This window comes from Larus michahellis, chromosome 6 (assembly GCF_964199755.1).
Source record: "Larus michahellis chromosome 6, bLarMic1.1, whole genome shotgun sequence".
Lineage (NCBI taxonomy): Eukaryota > Metazoa > Chordata > Aves > Charadriiformes > Laridae > Larus > Larus michahellis.
The window spans coordinates 15,196,351-15,213,663 of record NC_133901.1 but is presented as its reverse complement, the minus strand read 5'-3'; the positions used below and the strand labels follow the sequence as shown (position 1 = coordinate 15,213,663).

Genomic DNA, 17,313 nt, shown 5'->3' with positions numbered 1-17,313 from the left:
TTTTATCAAAGAAATGATTTCACTGTGTATTTGTACAGCACGCAGAGTAATGAGATGGTGACCTGTTAGTGCTTCTCAGTGTAAATGTCAGATCTAATGCTTGGTGTCACCTGGGAGAGCCTTCCCTGGGAAACCCTCTTCAGTTTACTTTCATTAACGCGTAACACTGGTTCTGTTGAGCACTTGGGGGTGTTGATGGGTGAGAAGATCCACACGAGCCAGCAACGTGCGCTGGCAGCCCAGAAAGCCCTCCACAGCCTGGGCTGCATCCCCAGCAGCGTGGGCAGCAGGGCAAGCGGGGGGATTCTGCCCCTCTGCTCTGCTCGGGGGAGACCCCCCTGCAGTGCTGCCTCCAGCTCTGGGGCACCGACAGCAGAAGGACACGGAGCTGTTGGAGCGGGGCCAGAGGAGGCCCCGGAGATGCTGGGAGGGCTGGAGCCCCTCTGCTGTGAGGACAGGCTGAGAGAGCTGGGGGGGTTCAGCCTGGAGAAGAGAAGGCTCCGGGGAGACCTTCCAGCCCCTTCCAGTCCCTAAAGGGGCTCCAGAAGAGCTGGGGAGGGACTCTGGATCAGGGAGGGTATGAACCATGGGACGAGGGGCAATGGTTTTTCACTGAAGGAGGGGAGATTTAGATGAGATGTGAGGAAGCAATTCTTTGCTGTGATGGTGGTGGGACGCTGGCCCAGGTTGTGGTCCAGAGAAGCTGTGGCTGCCCCATCCCTGGGGGCGTTCAAGGCCAGGTTGGACGGGGCTTGGAGCAACTTGGTCTGGTGGGAGGTGTCCCTGCCCAGGGCAGGGGTTTGGAGCTGGATGGTCTTTAAAGTCGTTTCCAACCCAAACTGTTCTGTGATTCTATGATTCCTCACATCTGGCTTAATACAGCTGGAAGAGGTGGTGTCATGTAGGCACAGGAGGCTGGAGCCCCTGAGTGCTCAAGATACTGAGCTGTCAGGAGGGATTTCAGCTGTGGCTTTATTTGGGTTGTATCACCTATGGACATATGGCTCCCCATTAAAACCCCATCCTACTTGTTCATGTGTTTAAGACTGCACGTGTTATGCTTTTTATAGAGGAAAGAAATTTGTTCTGCTTTTTAAAAACCTTTTAAATACTAGAAGGCTGCCTATTTTTTCAGGGAATGCCAGAGCAATGGGCTCGATTGCTGCAGACCTCAAATATCACGAAGCTAGAACAGAAGAAAAACCCCCAGGCGGTACTAGATGTGCTGAAATTCTACGACTCCAAAGACACGGCAAAACAGAAGTATCTGAGTTTTTCTGCTCCAGGTGAGATCCAAGGCATTTTGAAGGGGAATTGAGTATTTGGAACACGATCTTCCTCTCTTTCAGAATAATAAATCAGATTCAAATGGTGAAAGAGCAAGCTGCTTTTCAATGAGGAACAAATATTTGAAGATGGATTTAAAACTTACTGGAAACTGGCGTTGTCCAGTTTATTTCCTGTTTTAAGTGGAGAAGGAAAGAGATGGAGCTGGATAATTCAAAATAGCAGCCAAAATTAACTTTAATGGGCTGTGTTTGTGAAGCCGGGTCTCTGAGACTGTGATTAATTGGTTTAGTGCTGGAGACCTTGCTCCTCCTGTCTGTGGCCAAAACAGCTATCTGCAAACTTGATGTCACCATGTGGTGACATCAAAGATGCAAGATAAGTTGTGGCTCTTAGGTCGGGAGATATGTGGGGGGGCTGAGGGAATGACTGTCAAAACAGATGCAGTTTTGTCTAGTTTTCTTCCAAATTATTTCTGAAAATAGCTTAGTAATAAGGCTTTGTGATGTTCTCATCCTTGATTCAAGATACCGCTAAGGGAGCAGAAATACCGATTTGATCCTGATTTCACATCTCAGTAAGACAGAACACACGAGTGTGATGAGCAGTGCTCAAGTGTGGGTACTCGAGTGAGGTGAAGAGCAAGTTGGGAACTGAGCGGGTTTGCTACCCCTCGGGGGGGATTTTGGAAACATCTAGCTTCCTTCTGCATGGACTTACAGTGCGATACTGGATTTTCCTCGTTTGTGACCATGAAATTTTGCTTTTTGAGAGATGAAAAAGATCTCCGAAGCGGTCTGTAGTCTTTACTCTGTAAAGTTCACTTTCTATTATTTTGCTGCTGATTTTATGTATTCTGCTATTTGTCCTATTTAGAAAAAGATGGTTTCCCTTCAGGAACGCCGACGGTAAGTATGTTTACTACTCTTTGTATCATCTTAGGCACGTACAAGTTTGGGTCTTCTGTATTTGTTATATACTGAGTCTTGCAGTATAAAACAAAATGAACATTTTTCTGTAGGATAAAAACATAAATTGCGGCATATATAAAAACATATATTGGGGCAGAGCATGTTTCACTGGAGCAATAGTATTTTAGTCTTGTAATAAAACATGATAAGGCACTTAAACCACTCAACCTGTCCTTTTCTTTTGACATCAGTAAGAATTCTTTTATCTTTGTTGGCGGAAGCAAGTTTTTAACACTGTAGGGGAGACAATTTGTTTTTGTTTTTTTTTTTTTTATTTGATAAAAATGTAGACCAACGCCAAAGGTTCAGAGCCATCAACAGCTGTGGCAGATGATGATGATGATGATGAAGAAGCTCCTCCTCCCGTTATTGCTCCACGGCCAGATCACACAAAATCGGTGAGCAGCTGTAAAATTTACAGTGCGGACCCACATTTCTCGATATTGTAGGACTTTTTCGACTTCTGTTTTCTAGCAAAGTGTTTTGATTGTGGAATGAGCCGTTGCAAGTTTTAGGGACAAATTCTGTTTTTGTTTGAGTTTGCTATGAAAATGCCTAATTTCTGGTTATCCGTTGGATGAGAAATCCTGAAGTTAATGCTGATTTGTTTGTTGACTTGTGTTGAAGATACCCAGTTATGCCTGCCCTTCAACCCAGGATGCAAGGAGGCTTTTTAGTCCTAAAAAATACAGCCGATTTCTGTAACTTTGCACTGTACAGTGGTACAAGCATAGTGCATTTGATTTTCTTTATTTTATTAGATTGCAGTGTGATAACCTCACCAAATATACTGCCTAAACCCAAACCAATTCCAATTTAAGATTTGAAACCTTATTTCACTCACAAAGTCATCAGCATTGCATGAAGAGTTAAATGCTTAAGAAGTTGTTTTTTAAGTTTAGTTGTCCTGAACTACACACCTTCTTAATAATGCCCCAGGGTGCCCACTTATTCCAGCTCATCCTTTTGACCGTGGTAGGTGTACGTTTTGCCACTCTACCCACTTCAGGAGTGCAAATGTGAATTGTGTATGTTTGTCAAATGATACTGCGTTATAATTGCCTACTCTGGCTACGTACACATAGAAAATGTGACAGGTCTACAGTCTGATACTTCTAGGGTAGCTGTGTATGTCTCTGAACAGCTTAGGAGCAACCTAAATAAAGCTCCAAGAAAATCCCCCAAATTGGGGGCGACTGGAAATTCCCAAAGTCTCACGCTTCCTTTCCTGGTGAAGCATGAATCTGTGTCCTTTTTTTTTTTTGTTTGTTTTGGTTTTTTTGTTGATCTCGCTGTTAGATAGCGATTGCTGTTCTGTGAAACTTGGAAATTGCAGAAATGAAGTCAATAGATGAAAGGGCCCCTCCGGTTAACTAGCAGGGGTTATAAAGAATAAGCAGGTAGAAAACCCGCTAAAAGTCTATCTGTGAAAGCCTGAGTTAACCTCCTGGCATCGCAGTGTTCAGGAGGTGCCTGGGTCGTTGTTTCAGAGCTCAGTCAGGTTGCCGGCATCTTGACTTACTGGATTTTAATGTTTCTCAGGTCTACTTTCTGCCTCCAGCCTGTTATGTAAAATGGTGCTTAGGGATGTTTGGTGAACTGTGATTGTTTTCAACTGGAGGTCAATGATTGCAAAGAAAATGCTCAGGTAAATGGTCTCTCTTAACAGATCTATACACGGTCTGTAATTGACCCCATCCCTGCACCAGCCGGTGACCCTTCTGTTGACAGTGCAACGAAATCAGGCGATAAGCAGAAAAAGAAGACCAAAATGTCAGATGAAGAGATCATGGAAAAACTACGTAGGTGTTTTTTATTTCAGATAAACAAAGGCTTTAGGACTGGGGGGAGGAATATTAAGCTTTTGCCCTCATCCTTATATTTGTGTAAGGGTTGTGTGAATACTGTGCTTGATTGGTTTTGTGTCAGACAGTAGCTGAGAGCGCTGCGTTCAGAAGTTCTGCTGACTTATATGCTTCAGAGCCCTATTGGGTAAAAAAAAATTGCAGAATGGGTTTTTTGGGGGTTGAAGTTCAGTTGTAATAATGTGATCTGCAAGTATAATACAACCATAATAACACAAAATAGTTCTGCTGTTGCTTGTTCCGTAATTATCTCAAAGATAGTTTTTCACCATATTGATGTTTCTGTCCTTAGGTCGAGATCTGACTAGTTTCTAGCCTAGGCTGAGCTAATGGGTTTGTCATAACCTCGTACTGGGCTTTGCTGCCGAGAAGACAACTATCATTAAATTCAGATAGTAGTGGGAAATAGCATGAACTGTCTCGTTCAGAGTAAAACCCAGTGTAATGATTGTCTGAGGTGGGGCCATTTGCGACTGGAACTGCATCGGGGAAGCTTTGGCTGTTCATGCGTCAGCCTTTGCTCCTTGAGCTGACCCACTCTTGGAGGTACCTTGGCCAAACCAATCCTTCTAAAGAGGGACAGCAGGATTGACACGTGTTTTCAGCGTGAGCTGTCAGAAACAGCGTAATGCTGCGCTACAATAGCAAAGAGCGTTCCCTAAGGCTGTGACTCCTCTGAGATTTTGTGTGGAAACGTTTTTCTTTTTTTTAGGCACTATCGTGAGCATAGGAGATCCCAAGAAAAAATACACCAGATATGAAAAAATTGGGCAGGGGTAAGTGTTCACCCCAACTTTTATTCCCAGTGAGCCAGAATTAAAAGCAGTGAACCGTTCTCTTCCTGATATTGTTGTGTAGCTGCCACTTACTGAAGCAGGCAGAAATGCTGGCTGTATTAAGCACTGATAAACAGATGGTGAAGGCTTCACACAGTGGTGGAAATTTTGAATTGCATCTTCTAACGTGAAAGCGTAGCTCTGTAACTTCCCTGTGGATGTATCTAGTCCCCTCTCCTCTCCCAGTAAGATGCGTTTGTCCGTTTTGTAATATGACCGCTGAATACCGTCTGGGCACGTCAGAAGGCTTTCTGTGTGCCACGCTAACAATCCTGCCTTGACTAAGTTATTTTTCTAGTGGTCCTCGAATCCTTCTGAGAAAAAAGCATATGGAAAGAAGTTCTGGCTTTTCCAGCTTTTGTTTTATATATATGCCTGATTTCTACTGTTTACTTCCTAAATAGGTCTGTGTGCGTTTGCGGGGGGGCTTCCCCTGGGGGAATAGGAAAAGTAATACCTGCTACAGAAAGGGCTGCCCAGCTGATCTGAACATGGGGAGCAGCACAAGTTCTGGGGGCTTAGACATGCTGACGGCAGGAGGCATAGCTGCTGTCAGAAGAGAGCACGTTGGAGATCAGTTTGTTCTTGTGTGAACCGACTGGCGTTTCTACGATACCACTTGCTTTTAATAGCTGTCTTTTTGATAAAGTTCTTAACAACATCGAAAGCGGACACAATTTTGTGTTCGTGATTTGTCTGTTCACGTGCACGTCTGTTACAGAGAGATGGAACTGGCTGTAATGTTTTTCTTTTTCTTCACAGGGCTTCAGGTACAGTTTTCACAGCTATTGATGTGGCAACAGGGCAGGAGGTAAGATTTCTGTGCTCATTGCAATGAGAATACTTTTTCGGTGTAAGTGCTCTTCTGTAGGTGGCCGAAATGATTTGACGAGATTTCTTTCTGTGGCTTCCATCTCTGCTATCACCTCCCAGAAGAATGTCTAGTCGTTTGGAACAGTGTGTGCCTTGTTCGGTAGTAATCAGATGGTAGTAATCAGAAGCTAAAAATAGAGTTTTGTCTTTCCAGTGAAGAGGGAGTGAGGTGTTCCAGAAATAGGTTTTGAAAACAGTTTATCCTTCAATAATTCTGGGCAGTGAAGTCCTGCATTTTCAGAAATAAAATTTTGTTTAGTCTTTGCACACTTGTTCTCTGGTCCCGTCTCGGTCAAGGTGGTGGATGCGCCTATCTGTATGGAAACAGCTTGCCCCATATGATTCTTCGTTGTAGTTAGAATGCCTCCTCCACATCTTGCTCTTTGCTTTTACTCCTTGGTGTCTCCAAACCCACCTGGTGAAGTTGATGGCTTCAGCAATACTCTGCATGCTTGCCATCCAGTAGTCATCTCTGGTTCCCAGGACTAGAATTTTAGGAATTATTTGTTTCTCTTTGAATTCAGATTGTTATTGTTGTGGATCTTTTCGGCTGCAAGAGGATGATGGCTCTGGGTGCCAGTTAAATAATTTGCCATCTGCAAGCGGTGCAAAACTCCCTTAATCCTGTTACAGAATATCTTCTAACATCTCATTGTATTGAGAATGACCGAAAGGTTTTGATACTCGGGTTTGAGTGATTCCTGTTTTATTTTGTCCTATTCAGGTTGCTATTAAACAGATAAACCTGCAGAAACAGCCCAAGAAGGAGTTGATTATTAATGAGATCTTGGTAATGAAGGAGTTAAAGAACCCCAACATAGTCAACTTCCTGGACAGGTAAATGCAGGCAGCTGGCCGATTCCGTCATTCCCAGGGGTGTCAAGAGGTTTTAACTTGATATACTTACACGGACCCGGACTGCCTGGACCTAAGGGTCTCAGAGCGAAATGAGACTGTATTTAGACTGTCATCTGGGGGTTGGGAGGGGGAAGAAAAGAAAAAAGGAATCTGTTATAGGGAATGATCTTGATGATTCAGTAGGAAGCCACCTTCCCTCATGAATGCAGAGCTGCATGAGGATCAGTGGTGGGCAAGAGCACAGCTGGAGCAATGCTTGCGTTGTGCATGAGATGTGTAGGGTGTTATCCTGCCCGTTTAGGGAGTAAGAAGCACACAGCGTTTATTGTCAGCATTTACATTTCAGGCTACACTCCAGAGGCTGACTTTCTTTGCTGCCTTGAGCGCTTATGAATCATTTCATTGACCAGCTCTTATCAGCCGTTCTTCAGTTCTCTATCTCTTGATTGCAAACAAGCATGCTTTTCATTTTCTGTTTGTAGTTACCTCGTAGGAGACGAATTGTTTGTGGTGATGGAGTATCTAGCTGGAGGCTCGCTCACAGATGTGGTCACAGAAACATGTATGGATGAAGCACAGATTGCTGCTGTTTGCAGAGAGGTGAGTCTTATAGCTGATGGGCAGAGGAATGAGGTGCACTCTATTCCCCAAGGTTTTATGGTACGCTTAAGTTAGAACTAATTGCAACAATTGCTGTTGGAGGCAGTGAGTTAGGAAGAATGAATGACACCGAGAGCAGAAATCAATATCAAAATTATTGAAAATAACAAAATTGAGTTTACCTCAGAAGATTGGGCGTTTGCAAGTTGTAACGCAGGAGCTATGGCAGTTTTGAGCTGGGGGTTTGGGAATGTTAGGTGATGGAGCAGATACAGATTTTGGTTTTAGTAGCTGGGTTATCTAGTCCTATTGACCATGTTAACAGAAAGATATTAATAATGTGGACTGAAGTTCAAGGAAGAGCAATGAAGGAGTTTAGCAGCTGGAAATAATGTCTTTTTTTAACTTTGACTAACAAAGATTATTCAAAGGCATCAAAAAGAAAACTGACTGTTCGTATATATATAGGTAATGTAGAAAATAGGGATGTGACCATATTTAAAAAGAATAAAAAGAAAAAAGCTTGAAAGCTTCATAGTGTTTTCCAGAAGGAAGAAGGGGAGCTGTGTTTGCTTAGAGTGTGAAAGTGGGTCTGATGAAACAGGAATGCTTTAAGAAAAATTTACTAAAATAAAGATGCACTTGATGCAGACTATCCCTTTCTCATTTTAGTAGTTTTCATAGTGTGTGAAATCTATGGTTCTCTGACAGTTAAGCTTTCTTTATGCATTTCTCAGAAAAATAATTCTCCAGAAGATTGTAGTTGGACTAATTTTGAGATTGCGGCAAGATTTCAAATGAAAGAGTTAAAAATAGCTGATGTCACGACTTATCAGTGGTTTCTGCCCTGAGTCAGAGTGCCAGCATCCAGCTCAGGCTTGATTTATTATGGCAGAAGGAGAGGTGATTGTATTATCTGCTGTGCAGGAGAAATGTAGGCTTTTAAAAACCCCATTTGACTACATGAACATGACATCTGCTTTGGATGACTCACCGAAAGGGAGGGGATGGAAAGCAAACTTGTATGTTAACATGTACGGACAGGTAATGGTTTCCTGAGAAACTGGAGCTGGAAGCAGAGAACTGAAAGTAACTGTTTACTGTAACAGCAGTTAACTTTTCTGAGGAAAAAGTCTAATATTGAACTATTCATCGAAACTCTGCTGCTATGTTAGATACGCTTCGTTCTGCAAATCAGTGCCACTTTGCTAAAGCAAATGAAAACACAAAAACCTCACTGGGGATTGCATCCATGCCAAGCTGCAAATGGTAAATGCTCTGCTTATATTGAAAGAGAAAAATCTTACAATTTTATTTTTTGCCTCTTATTCTCAAATAGCCAAAGTGAATTTCATGCTTTTAGGCAGAAAGGTTTTAATCTAAAAGCAGTGCAAAAAACAGTATCAGTGACTTCATTATGAAGATGGTTTACAGCCTTTGCTGTAGGACAAGTTGCATGTTGAGAATGAAGTCTCACCAATCCCTCTTGGTGGGACTTCAGGCTAAAAAGTTCCTACTTAGTCCTTTATGGTTCCTCTGTAGTATTTGTGGGAGGTACCAAAGTTAACATCTGGGATTTTTGAGAGCATGTTGGGTGATGACTGGATGATGAGGAGTTTAATTTATGGGTTTGTTAAGATAGCAGAGAAACCCCACGGTTAAATGATTTTTTGACCTCATGAGATCTGGAGAGTATATTTTAGCACAAGAGCTTCCTCTGCTGGTTGCTTTAGATAATACCTGTTATATTTTTGCACTCAGCGCTGGCTGAGGGTGTAACCATTGCTTTTGAATTTGTGTTCACATACACAAAATTGTGTTTCCATATGCTGAATATTGTTTTCTTTTTCTTCCCATCCAGTGCTTGCAAGCGCTTGAGTTCCTGCATGCCAACCAGGTCATCCACAGAGACATTAAGAGTGACAACGTGCTGTTAGGAATGGATGGATCAGTTAAACTAAGTGAGTACCAGACAATTGTTTCAAGGTTCTGTTTTCGCTTTCCCAGTAAACTTTGACTCCAAGAGTGTAAATCAGTAGAAGGAGAGTTGGCAGGGAAACTAGAGGTGAATTTTTATTGACTATGAGTAATAGAAATGAATTCTGTGTTACAAAATGTGTAACTCACAGGTGGCAGGTATTGAAATTCTGAGGGCCCTAAGACTAAGGCTGCGAATGCGTTAGACCGGAAGGTTGTGGAAGCAAACCCTTGCCACATGAATACGTTGGTAAATGTGAAGTAACTGGCACCACGCAGTGAAGCAAAGATGCGAATGATTGCAAGAGAAAAGTTGCAGCTAACTGCAGTCGCTGTGTTAGTCTCTTCAGGTTGTCGTGACTCGCTTTTAATGTTGTGCCCTTTGCATTAGGCAGCCGCTAACAAGAACATTGTACGTTGTTAACCATTTATATTGCAGTCGAGTCTTATGCTGTGCCTGTACTGGGTCCCCTTTTCTTGGACTGAAAGTGTAACACACTTTCATTAATATAATCATGAAATGACAAACGAAACTACTTGCTTTTCAGGTAGTTGTTATGCATGCAGGGACTTGTGTACAGACAGTCAGTTTCTGGTGTGTGTAAACGTGTGTGGCAATAAAAATACGTGAAACCACATGAAGACGCTGTCAGGAGTGTTGAGAGAGAGGTGCATTGTCTGACTTCTTGGTACGTAGGAATGTGCAAAGCATAAAGCGACCAAAGAGTTAAAGGATGGTGTTTTTACAGCTGTGTAGGAATTTGAAATTCCATGAAAACATATCTTAGCAGTATTCCTTACTCTAGATGGTTTGCAGGCCCATATTGGTTATGAGATGGAGTATGAAAAAAGATTGCGAGCAACCTGATTTGCTTACCAGCACTGGTGGATGCACTGCTGGCTTCCATAGGAGGCTTTATTTGTTTTTGGTTTTTTTTTTAAGGGAGTGATGTGTTTGTGCACAAACCGTGTGGATTCAGAGGCTGAAGATAAGTGAATAGTTACGGTAGAGGATGTGGCTGAGAAGAGTTAGCTGGAGAAGGCTCAAAATCATAAGAGCTGTCAAAGCAAAGCAGAATGGCAAAAGGACAGGGTTCACGGCCTATGTAAAGAAGCGTTGGCCCCAGGAGATTGGGTGAAGATAAGGAGGAGAGAGAGACAGGAAAACAGGAGCTAGCTGTAAAAATGCCCTGTATGAAGGGCAGGTATTGTAATCAGCGTTGAGACTAGCCCTTCTTCAGCTGTATGACTGTATAGCTTCTAGGAGTTGTTCAGGGTGGAGGATGGAAGAAGTCGCACCTTCTTTTCAAGCTCTCCCCCCTTCTCTGGGGGAGTGTGGCTGCTGGGAGGCTGGTGACAGGAGAAGTAAGAGATACCAGTCTGCCTGTCACCACTACATGCCTCCACACGCTCCTGGTTGGTGAAACTGAGTTCTACATCTTGCCTGTCTTTTCTCTCCTTGCTGGCGGCATGGTGCTGGGGGCCTCGTTGGTAGGTCAGGACACATACACTGCTGCCGCTTCTCTGGTGTGTTCATTGAGATGACGCCTTGATAAAGGCCAAGAAGTGCTGGCGAGGAACTCAGTGGTTACTATAGGTTTGACTTTTTTCTTTTTTTTTTTCCTTTTTTTCTTTTTTTTTTTTTTTTTTTTTTTTTTTTTTTTTTTTTTTTTTTTACAGGCAGCATCTTGACAGCTGGGGTGGGGGTAGTTCTTTGTTAAATTGCCCTCGGTACAACTTCGCATTTTCCTGACTGTGGCTCTCTTGTCAGCACTGCGTGGCATAACACTTTCAAAACTGACTCGAAATTTTACGTTCTCTCTCTTTCTCTCTTTCTCTCTCTCTTTCTCTCTCAAACGTAGTGTCAATGATAAGGTAATATCTGTCTCCTGCCTTAACTGTGTTCTTATTGATGCTTTACATGCCTGGGAAGTGGGAGTGCTGCAGCTGGATAAAGTAACATGATGGAACATGCATTGCTGCTGCACCTGAAGGCTATAGGAATAGGTGACTTTTCTCGTTTTCTTGAGTGTGGTTGTTCTCTTCGGTAGTTACCTTGTGGAAAGGTTTGTTTGTCCAGGTTCCTTCTGCTGAGTGGGGTAGCACTTCACTTATCCGAAGCCTTGTTTCCATGTCTCTGTCAGCTGTAGTGCCTGTATTTGATGGACAAATTGCTGTGAAACGTTGAACTCAGTAGCTGCACAAATTAAATCTGTTTAGCAGGGCAGAAGCCGTGGTTTGTGGATTTGCGTTTTCTAGATCAGGCTGTATAACATGCCGTCCACAGAACTCTTGCCTTCTGTGTTCTGCTTGATTACTTTTTTTTGGCTGTTACCAGTCTAGGAATCTTGAAGACTGGGCAAAATACCATTCTTCTACAGGGTAACCTGCGTTCCTTTTCCAGAGCATAAAAACCCTTATCTTCATGCCACGGAAATCTGCCCTGCTTAAACACCTTCAGGTTTTGTATCTATCTTGCACGTTGGATTTTGTATTATGGTGAATAGAGTGGGGGGAAGAAAAAAAAAGGAGACACCCCCCCAAGCCCCTCAAGTGTGGAGCAGTAAAATATATGTGTAGTAATAGAGAAGTCTTGTAGGAAGCCCACTTACTTGAGGTGCACCAATTTAACTTCTTAAACTTCTGTTATCCTACAGCCGACTTTGGTTTCTGTGCTCAGATCACCCCAGAGCAGAGCAAGCGCAGCACTATGGTTGGAACTCCTTACTGGATGGCTCCTGAAGTGGTCACACGGAAAGCGTATGGCCCTAAAGTGGATATCTGGTCTCTGGGCATCATGGCTATTGAGATGGTGGAAGGAGAACCCCCATACCTCAACGAAAACCCCCTGAGGGTAAGAAGTCCAGATGTGGCTAGAACTTCTTATGGATGCTTTCAGTAATTGTTCATTGATAGTATTTACATTAAAAAGAAAATGAAATGAAAAAAACAACAAGCTTCAGCAACGCAAGAGAGTTTCTCCAAAAGGAAGGCAGCCGTCTTGAATTTGCCATCAGCCCTACCCTGAATTTTTCTGTTTGTAACTAAAACAATGGACTTTGAACATAGTCTTCTGTGCTAGTTTAGGGAAAGTAAATCCACTAGGTTGTGAAAAACGCTGCTTGTGTCAGAAGCTGATACTTTCTTTGCCAAGTATCTGTTGCCAAAAGATTTTGAACGTTATTTTACTACTGGCAAGAATAGGTCACAGCTGCGTAGAATTGTGGCATTCTTAGTTTTTCATCTTGTCCGGGAGAGAAGTAGGCTGCAGAGCCCTTTCTCATCTAGATTAAGGGGTTCCACTAGGCAGGTCAGTTTGTCGTCTTTTAAAGATTTGGCTTGGTTATACAATACTCCTCATTACAGGCTTTATATTTGATTGCAACTAATGGCACACCAGAGCTGCAGAACCCCGAGAAACTGTCCCCAATATTCCGGGATTTCTTGAACCGATGTTTGGAGATGGATGTAGAGAAAAGAGGATCAGCCAAAGAATTGCTACAGGTGAGAATCAGCTGATTCGCACAGTCTGAGATACAGAAGCCACGAGTAAGGTCAGGCAGTGATAAACCGCACTCTTGTTTTTGGGTTTTCTTCTGAGCATTCTACTGGAGAGCAGTTGGTAGGAGTTACGGTCATTGAAGATTGTAATATATACCCTGGAGTCTTTCCGTCAGTAATCTGTGCTTTCATTCTGCCACTGCTAAAGCGTCCAACACTTTACGTACTTACTGTAATTGAGCCGTTGAAGTGAGCCGAATGGCACTGAGAGAAGATGTTTGAGCAGGAAACCTCTTTGTAGTCAATCACTGGAAAAGGAAAGGCCTAGGTGCTTTTGGGGTGAGGAGTAACCATTATCAGGCTTTGAGGTGCTCTGGATCTGTCCCTTCAGGAGCTGGGCATGGGTAGCGTTTGCATTGCTTTTCACACCTCAGGATGGAAAGGGCTGTGTAAATGTATGGCGCTTACTGGCTTTTTAAACGGTGTCTTTCACGAATTTACTGTGTTTCTCTCTTCCTGGCAGCATCCCTTCTTGAAACTGGCCAAACCTCTGTCTAGCTTGACGCCACTGATCTTGGCAGCCAAAGAAGCAATGAAGAGTAACCGCTAACATTACTGCCACAGCCTTCATCCTTTTTTGTTTGTTTGTATTTTACAAATCTTTATAATATATGAAATTGTTACACTTCTGGGGGGAGGGGAGGGATTTTGTGGGGGGGGAAAACGTCTGCAAAAGGGAAGAAACTCTCATCCAGAAGACACCCAAAAGAAATTGTGGTGACTCTAGCGATCCCTGTCTGGGGTCCAGAAGGAATTGAAGACTGAATTACTGGCCTCTTTTTGTTTGGTTTGTTGTTTTGTTTTTTGTGGTTGGTTTTTTTTTTGCAGACAGCCCAGAAATGCCACTTACTGTGCCCGGGGTTTTTAAGGGTTTTTAACGACTTTGCTGTTACAGCTCCCATTCGTTGTACCCTGCTGGGTACTTTCAATACTTGAATGACAGATTCAAGCTTTCAGAGAGCAGTACTAATTTTACCTGCTGATCTCTTTCACTCTCCTCTTCCTCCCTTCTACCTATTTACTTTTAAACCCTGCTAGTAAGCTTCTGTATGACTAGATTCACGGCAAGTGTGACAAATGTGAAGGTACATCTTGCCCCTCGTATTTTTTTTTTTACGGATTAGCTGTTACTGTACTGTAGAGTTGACAACTTGGCTACTTAAGAAATTGTAATGTATTGAGATGTGTTTTGTTTTTCAAGATGAATATGGAGAGGGGGGGGAAGAGAAGTATTCAGCTGTTTCTTAATGCCTGTGCTCTGTGGACTTTTAATCAAAGATGTGGCCTCTTTGTAGAAACTTAGTGATCAGTCGAGTCTTTTGATGTCGGTTTATGGGATATGTAGGTAGGGGTCAGATACTTTATTTATGATCAAATGATCAGCTATAGTCAGGGCAAGAAAAAAAATTCCAGCTGTCTTCCTGTCTGCTCTTTTTTTCCCCGTTAGACTTGCTGGCCAGAAGCTTAAGGGATAATGTGCTTGGTGCGCTGGGTGGTTCAAAAACACGTATTGTATCTGTTCTGACTTGGGCTTTGGAAGTTATGCTGGTGCCTTTGACTTTTTTATTTTACATTTCCCTTCTTTGTATCAAATACATTTTTGTATATGTTGTAATTTCCCCCTCCCCCCGCAAGCAAATAATGCATCAACCTATGGAGTTGTCAGAGTTTAAGTATTAGAGCTATTTTTTCCAATTTTGTATGTGCTCCATTTGTACTAATGAAATCAGGAGAACAAATAATCAGATCTGAGGACACTGAAGGTGCAGAAATTTTTAAATATGATTCGAACGGAAGATTTTGAACACCTGGAAATGCCAAAGCGCTGTTCTGAGAAGGCGAAAGCTGAGAGGGGAGAACAGTGCCGTCAGACGTCCATGGGGCTTATTATTTGACTGGCTAGTCCGAGGCTGAGGAGACGTGATGTGTCGCACCGATCCTTTCTCACTAAAGACGTTGTACCAGCTAGAATGGCTGACGTCAAACATTCAATGCAAGAAAAAAGTGCCTCCCTCTGAAGGACAGTGAGCAACTGGAGCGGTTGAGTTCTTGGGGTGTTACTGGGGGCAAGTGTAGAAGAGCCTGTGCCCCGGCTTCTTCTAGTGCTACAGTCTATGCATTTCAGCTGCCCCGACAGTTTAACGAAGAGCCAACTGTAGTTACAATGTGCCAAACGATTCTGTGAAAGAATAACCGTTACTTTAGGGGGATTTTATTGCATTCCCAGCAGGGCAGGACCTGGGACGGATAGGGTTATGGGTGGGTATGGACGGAGGACCCTGAATAAAACTTTTTTGCACACTTTTACAAACATTGCTGGCAGAAAATAGAAGTCATTTTCAGCTAATTTCGGTATTTGTATAGCGATAGAGATGATTGTGTTTTGGGGACTGGTAGCCAAGGTATGACAAAACCAACTTCCAGCTGCGAGCGGCCGGCCGGAGCAGCGGGGTCTGTTTGTGTTGGTGATGGAGGGAAGTGGGATGAGGGTCTCGCAGCGTCTGCTGCGACTCTCTGGCTTCTAGGAAATGGCACGGTACCAACCAGACTGCCTGGATGTGCAGGGCACTGCTGTGCCGCGGGTCAGCTTGCATTCTGCTCTGGCACGGTAGTAAACATTTGTATCGGGTAAATGATGTTGAGTGCTCCATCAAAGGAATGAAACCTTCTAGCTGTAAGTGTAGGAATAGTTATGGTTTTAAATTTGAGGAAGTGTCTCGTTCTAGGCAAGTAAGTCGAGATGCATTTCCCAGGCAAAATGCATTTATGAGCCATGGACAGTAGTAATGGCGATGCCGCAGTTTGAGAGTGTCTGGCTCCCTCATCAAATGAAGCAGCGAGGAGGCTTGGCTGAGAATAAAACCCCGTCGTACCAATGATTCCCTCTTTGTCCATTGCTGGCAATGGACTTTGTGAAACTCCTTGTGCCAGAGTTAAACTGGGAGCTTTTCTTTCTTTCTTCCCCGCCCCCCCCCCTTTTTTTTTTAATGGCACAATCTAGGCAGTAAGATAACGTGCGAAAAATTTCGTTTTCTTTAAAAATTGAAAACCAAGAAATCATAAGTACTTTAAGTTATTAGTTCATTTTCATTGATGAATGAGAATGGTTTAAAACACGTTACAAAATTTGTCTAATTTAGTCTACTTAGGAGATGATTTCCAAACTTACAGCCATCTTAGCACACAAAACTTGGCCCAATCCAGAAGTTACCAGAAACATATCTCGGCACTTGCTGTGTGACCTGGAATGGCGTTTAGCCCTGAAGGCGAGAAGTGTCCGCATCTCCCCTTCCCCGCACGGCAGTTGTCTTGTTACATGGTGAGGTTTCTCACCCTCCCGCTGCCAGAAATGGGGGCCAGAGGTGGAGCTGGCAGAGGAGGAGAGCCAGTAGAAGGTTGCTGGACTGTGCTTTTGTGTCTTAGTGGGTCAGTCATCGCTTTTCTAATGATGTCAGCAAGATTAAAAAATGCCAGCCGTGTTTTTTTCCCCCTGGAGGGAGCAGATCAGTGTCCTTAAGACTTGCTGCAGGGCTGTTCAACTCTGCTCTACTGCTGGGGCAGCCAGAGACCAGCCGGAGCTGGAGCAGATGATGCTGAGGGAAGGATTGCATCTGAAAGAGCTGGGATTTGCTCTCTCTTGGGTGCCAGCACAAGGTCCCGAGTCAGATTCCCATCAAATATGCATGTGATACATATGAAGCGTGATGTACAGTGCTGTGGTGAGTTGGGGGTATGGAGCTGGGCAGTTTATGGCTGAGTCGCAGGCGTGCCGGGAATGTGTGATTCCTGGGATTTTCTTGTTACCCTAGAATAAACCAGACTTTTCATTAATAGCAGCCACGGTGCTGGGAACATGCACTTTGACCTGCCTTAGGTGTTAACGAGACTAATTGTAGGCTTCCCTCACCCCGGCTCTCCGGTGCAGGGAGGTGCAAAAGATGTGGTGAGAGCAGATGGGAGAGACTGGCTCCCTCTGTCAGAGGGGCTGGGGGCTGGGCTGGGGAGGGGGCAAGGGGGTTGTTCAGGGTCTCTCCAGCTAGAGTTGAATAAATAAATGTCTCTGATTCGTTTTTCCCTCTGTTCCTCACGCTGTCAATGGAAATGGAAGTAGGTGCAAGCTTTCTTTTTATTTTTTTAACTGTCTTCAGATTTTAATGTTGCCTTTTGTGTAATTTAATCCCATTATGTTATTTAATTGTTACTGCAATATTAACTACTGTATTTGTTGACTTTGTTTAATAACTGTTCTTTCAGGGCTAGAAATAAACTTTTAAAAAACAGTTGTTTTTTTTCCCCCTTCCCTGTCATGAGTTTATACCTTTTAAGACGAGAGTAGCTGAAAAGAGTACACGTTTCGATGTCTTAATGAGATTACCGGAATGTATTTGTTTGTAATTAAGCTTCTTACGAATGCTTTAATTGTGATGGATATCATTTTATGCTATGCTAGCCTGTCCTGTTTCTTTTAAACTTTGATTACTCATC

At 43.3% G+C, this 17,313-nt stretch overlaps 1 protein-coding gene across 6 annotated transcripts in view; it reads left to right on the top strand.

The window, feature by feature from the left end:
- PAK2 (p21 (RAC1) activated kinase 2) overlaps positions 1–17,111 on the top strand; it is a 47,295-nt gene extending 30,184 nt beyond the window's left edge. For all 6 annotated transcript variants that reach the window (XM_074591708.1, XM_074591707.1, XM_074591711.1 and 3 more), the window contains 12 exons: positions 1,136–1,286; positions 2,164–2,195; positions 2,549–2,656; positions 3,928–4,060; positions 4,836–4,899; positions 5,722–5,770; positions 6,557–6,669; positions 7,173–7,290; positions 9,152–9,251; positions 11,925–12,121; positions 12,634–12,771; positions 13,292–17,111. In XM_074591708.1, the coding sequence (XP_074447809.1) occupies positions 1,136–1,286; positions 2,164–2,195; positions 2,549–2,656; positions 3,928–4,060; positions 4,836–4,899; positions 5,722–5,770; positions 6,557–6,669; positions 7,173–7,290; positions 9,152–9,251; positions 11,925–12,121; positions 12,634–12,771; positions 13,292–13,378 (1,290 nt within the window). In that variant the 3' untranslated portion in view covers positions 13,379–17,111. The remainder of the gene's footprint in view (positions 1–1,135; positions 1,287–2,163; positions 2,196–2,548; positions 2,657–3,927; positions 4,061–4,835; positions 4,900–5,721; positions 5,771–6,556; positions 6,670–7,172; positions 7,291–9,151; positions 9,252–11,924; positions 12,122–12,633; positions 12,772–13,291) is intronic.
- The last annotated feature ends 202 nt before the right edge of the window (positions 17,112–17,313 follow it).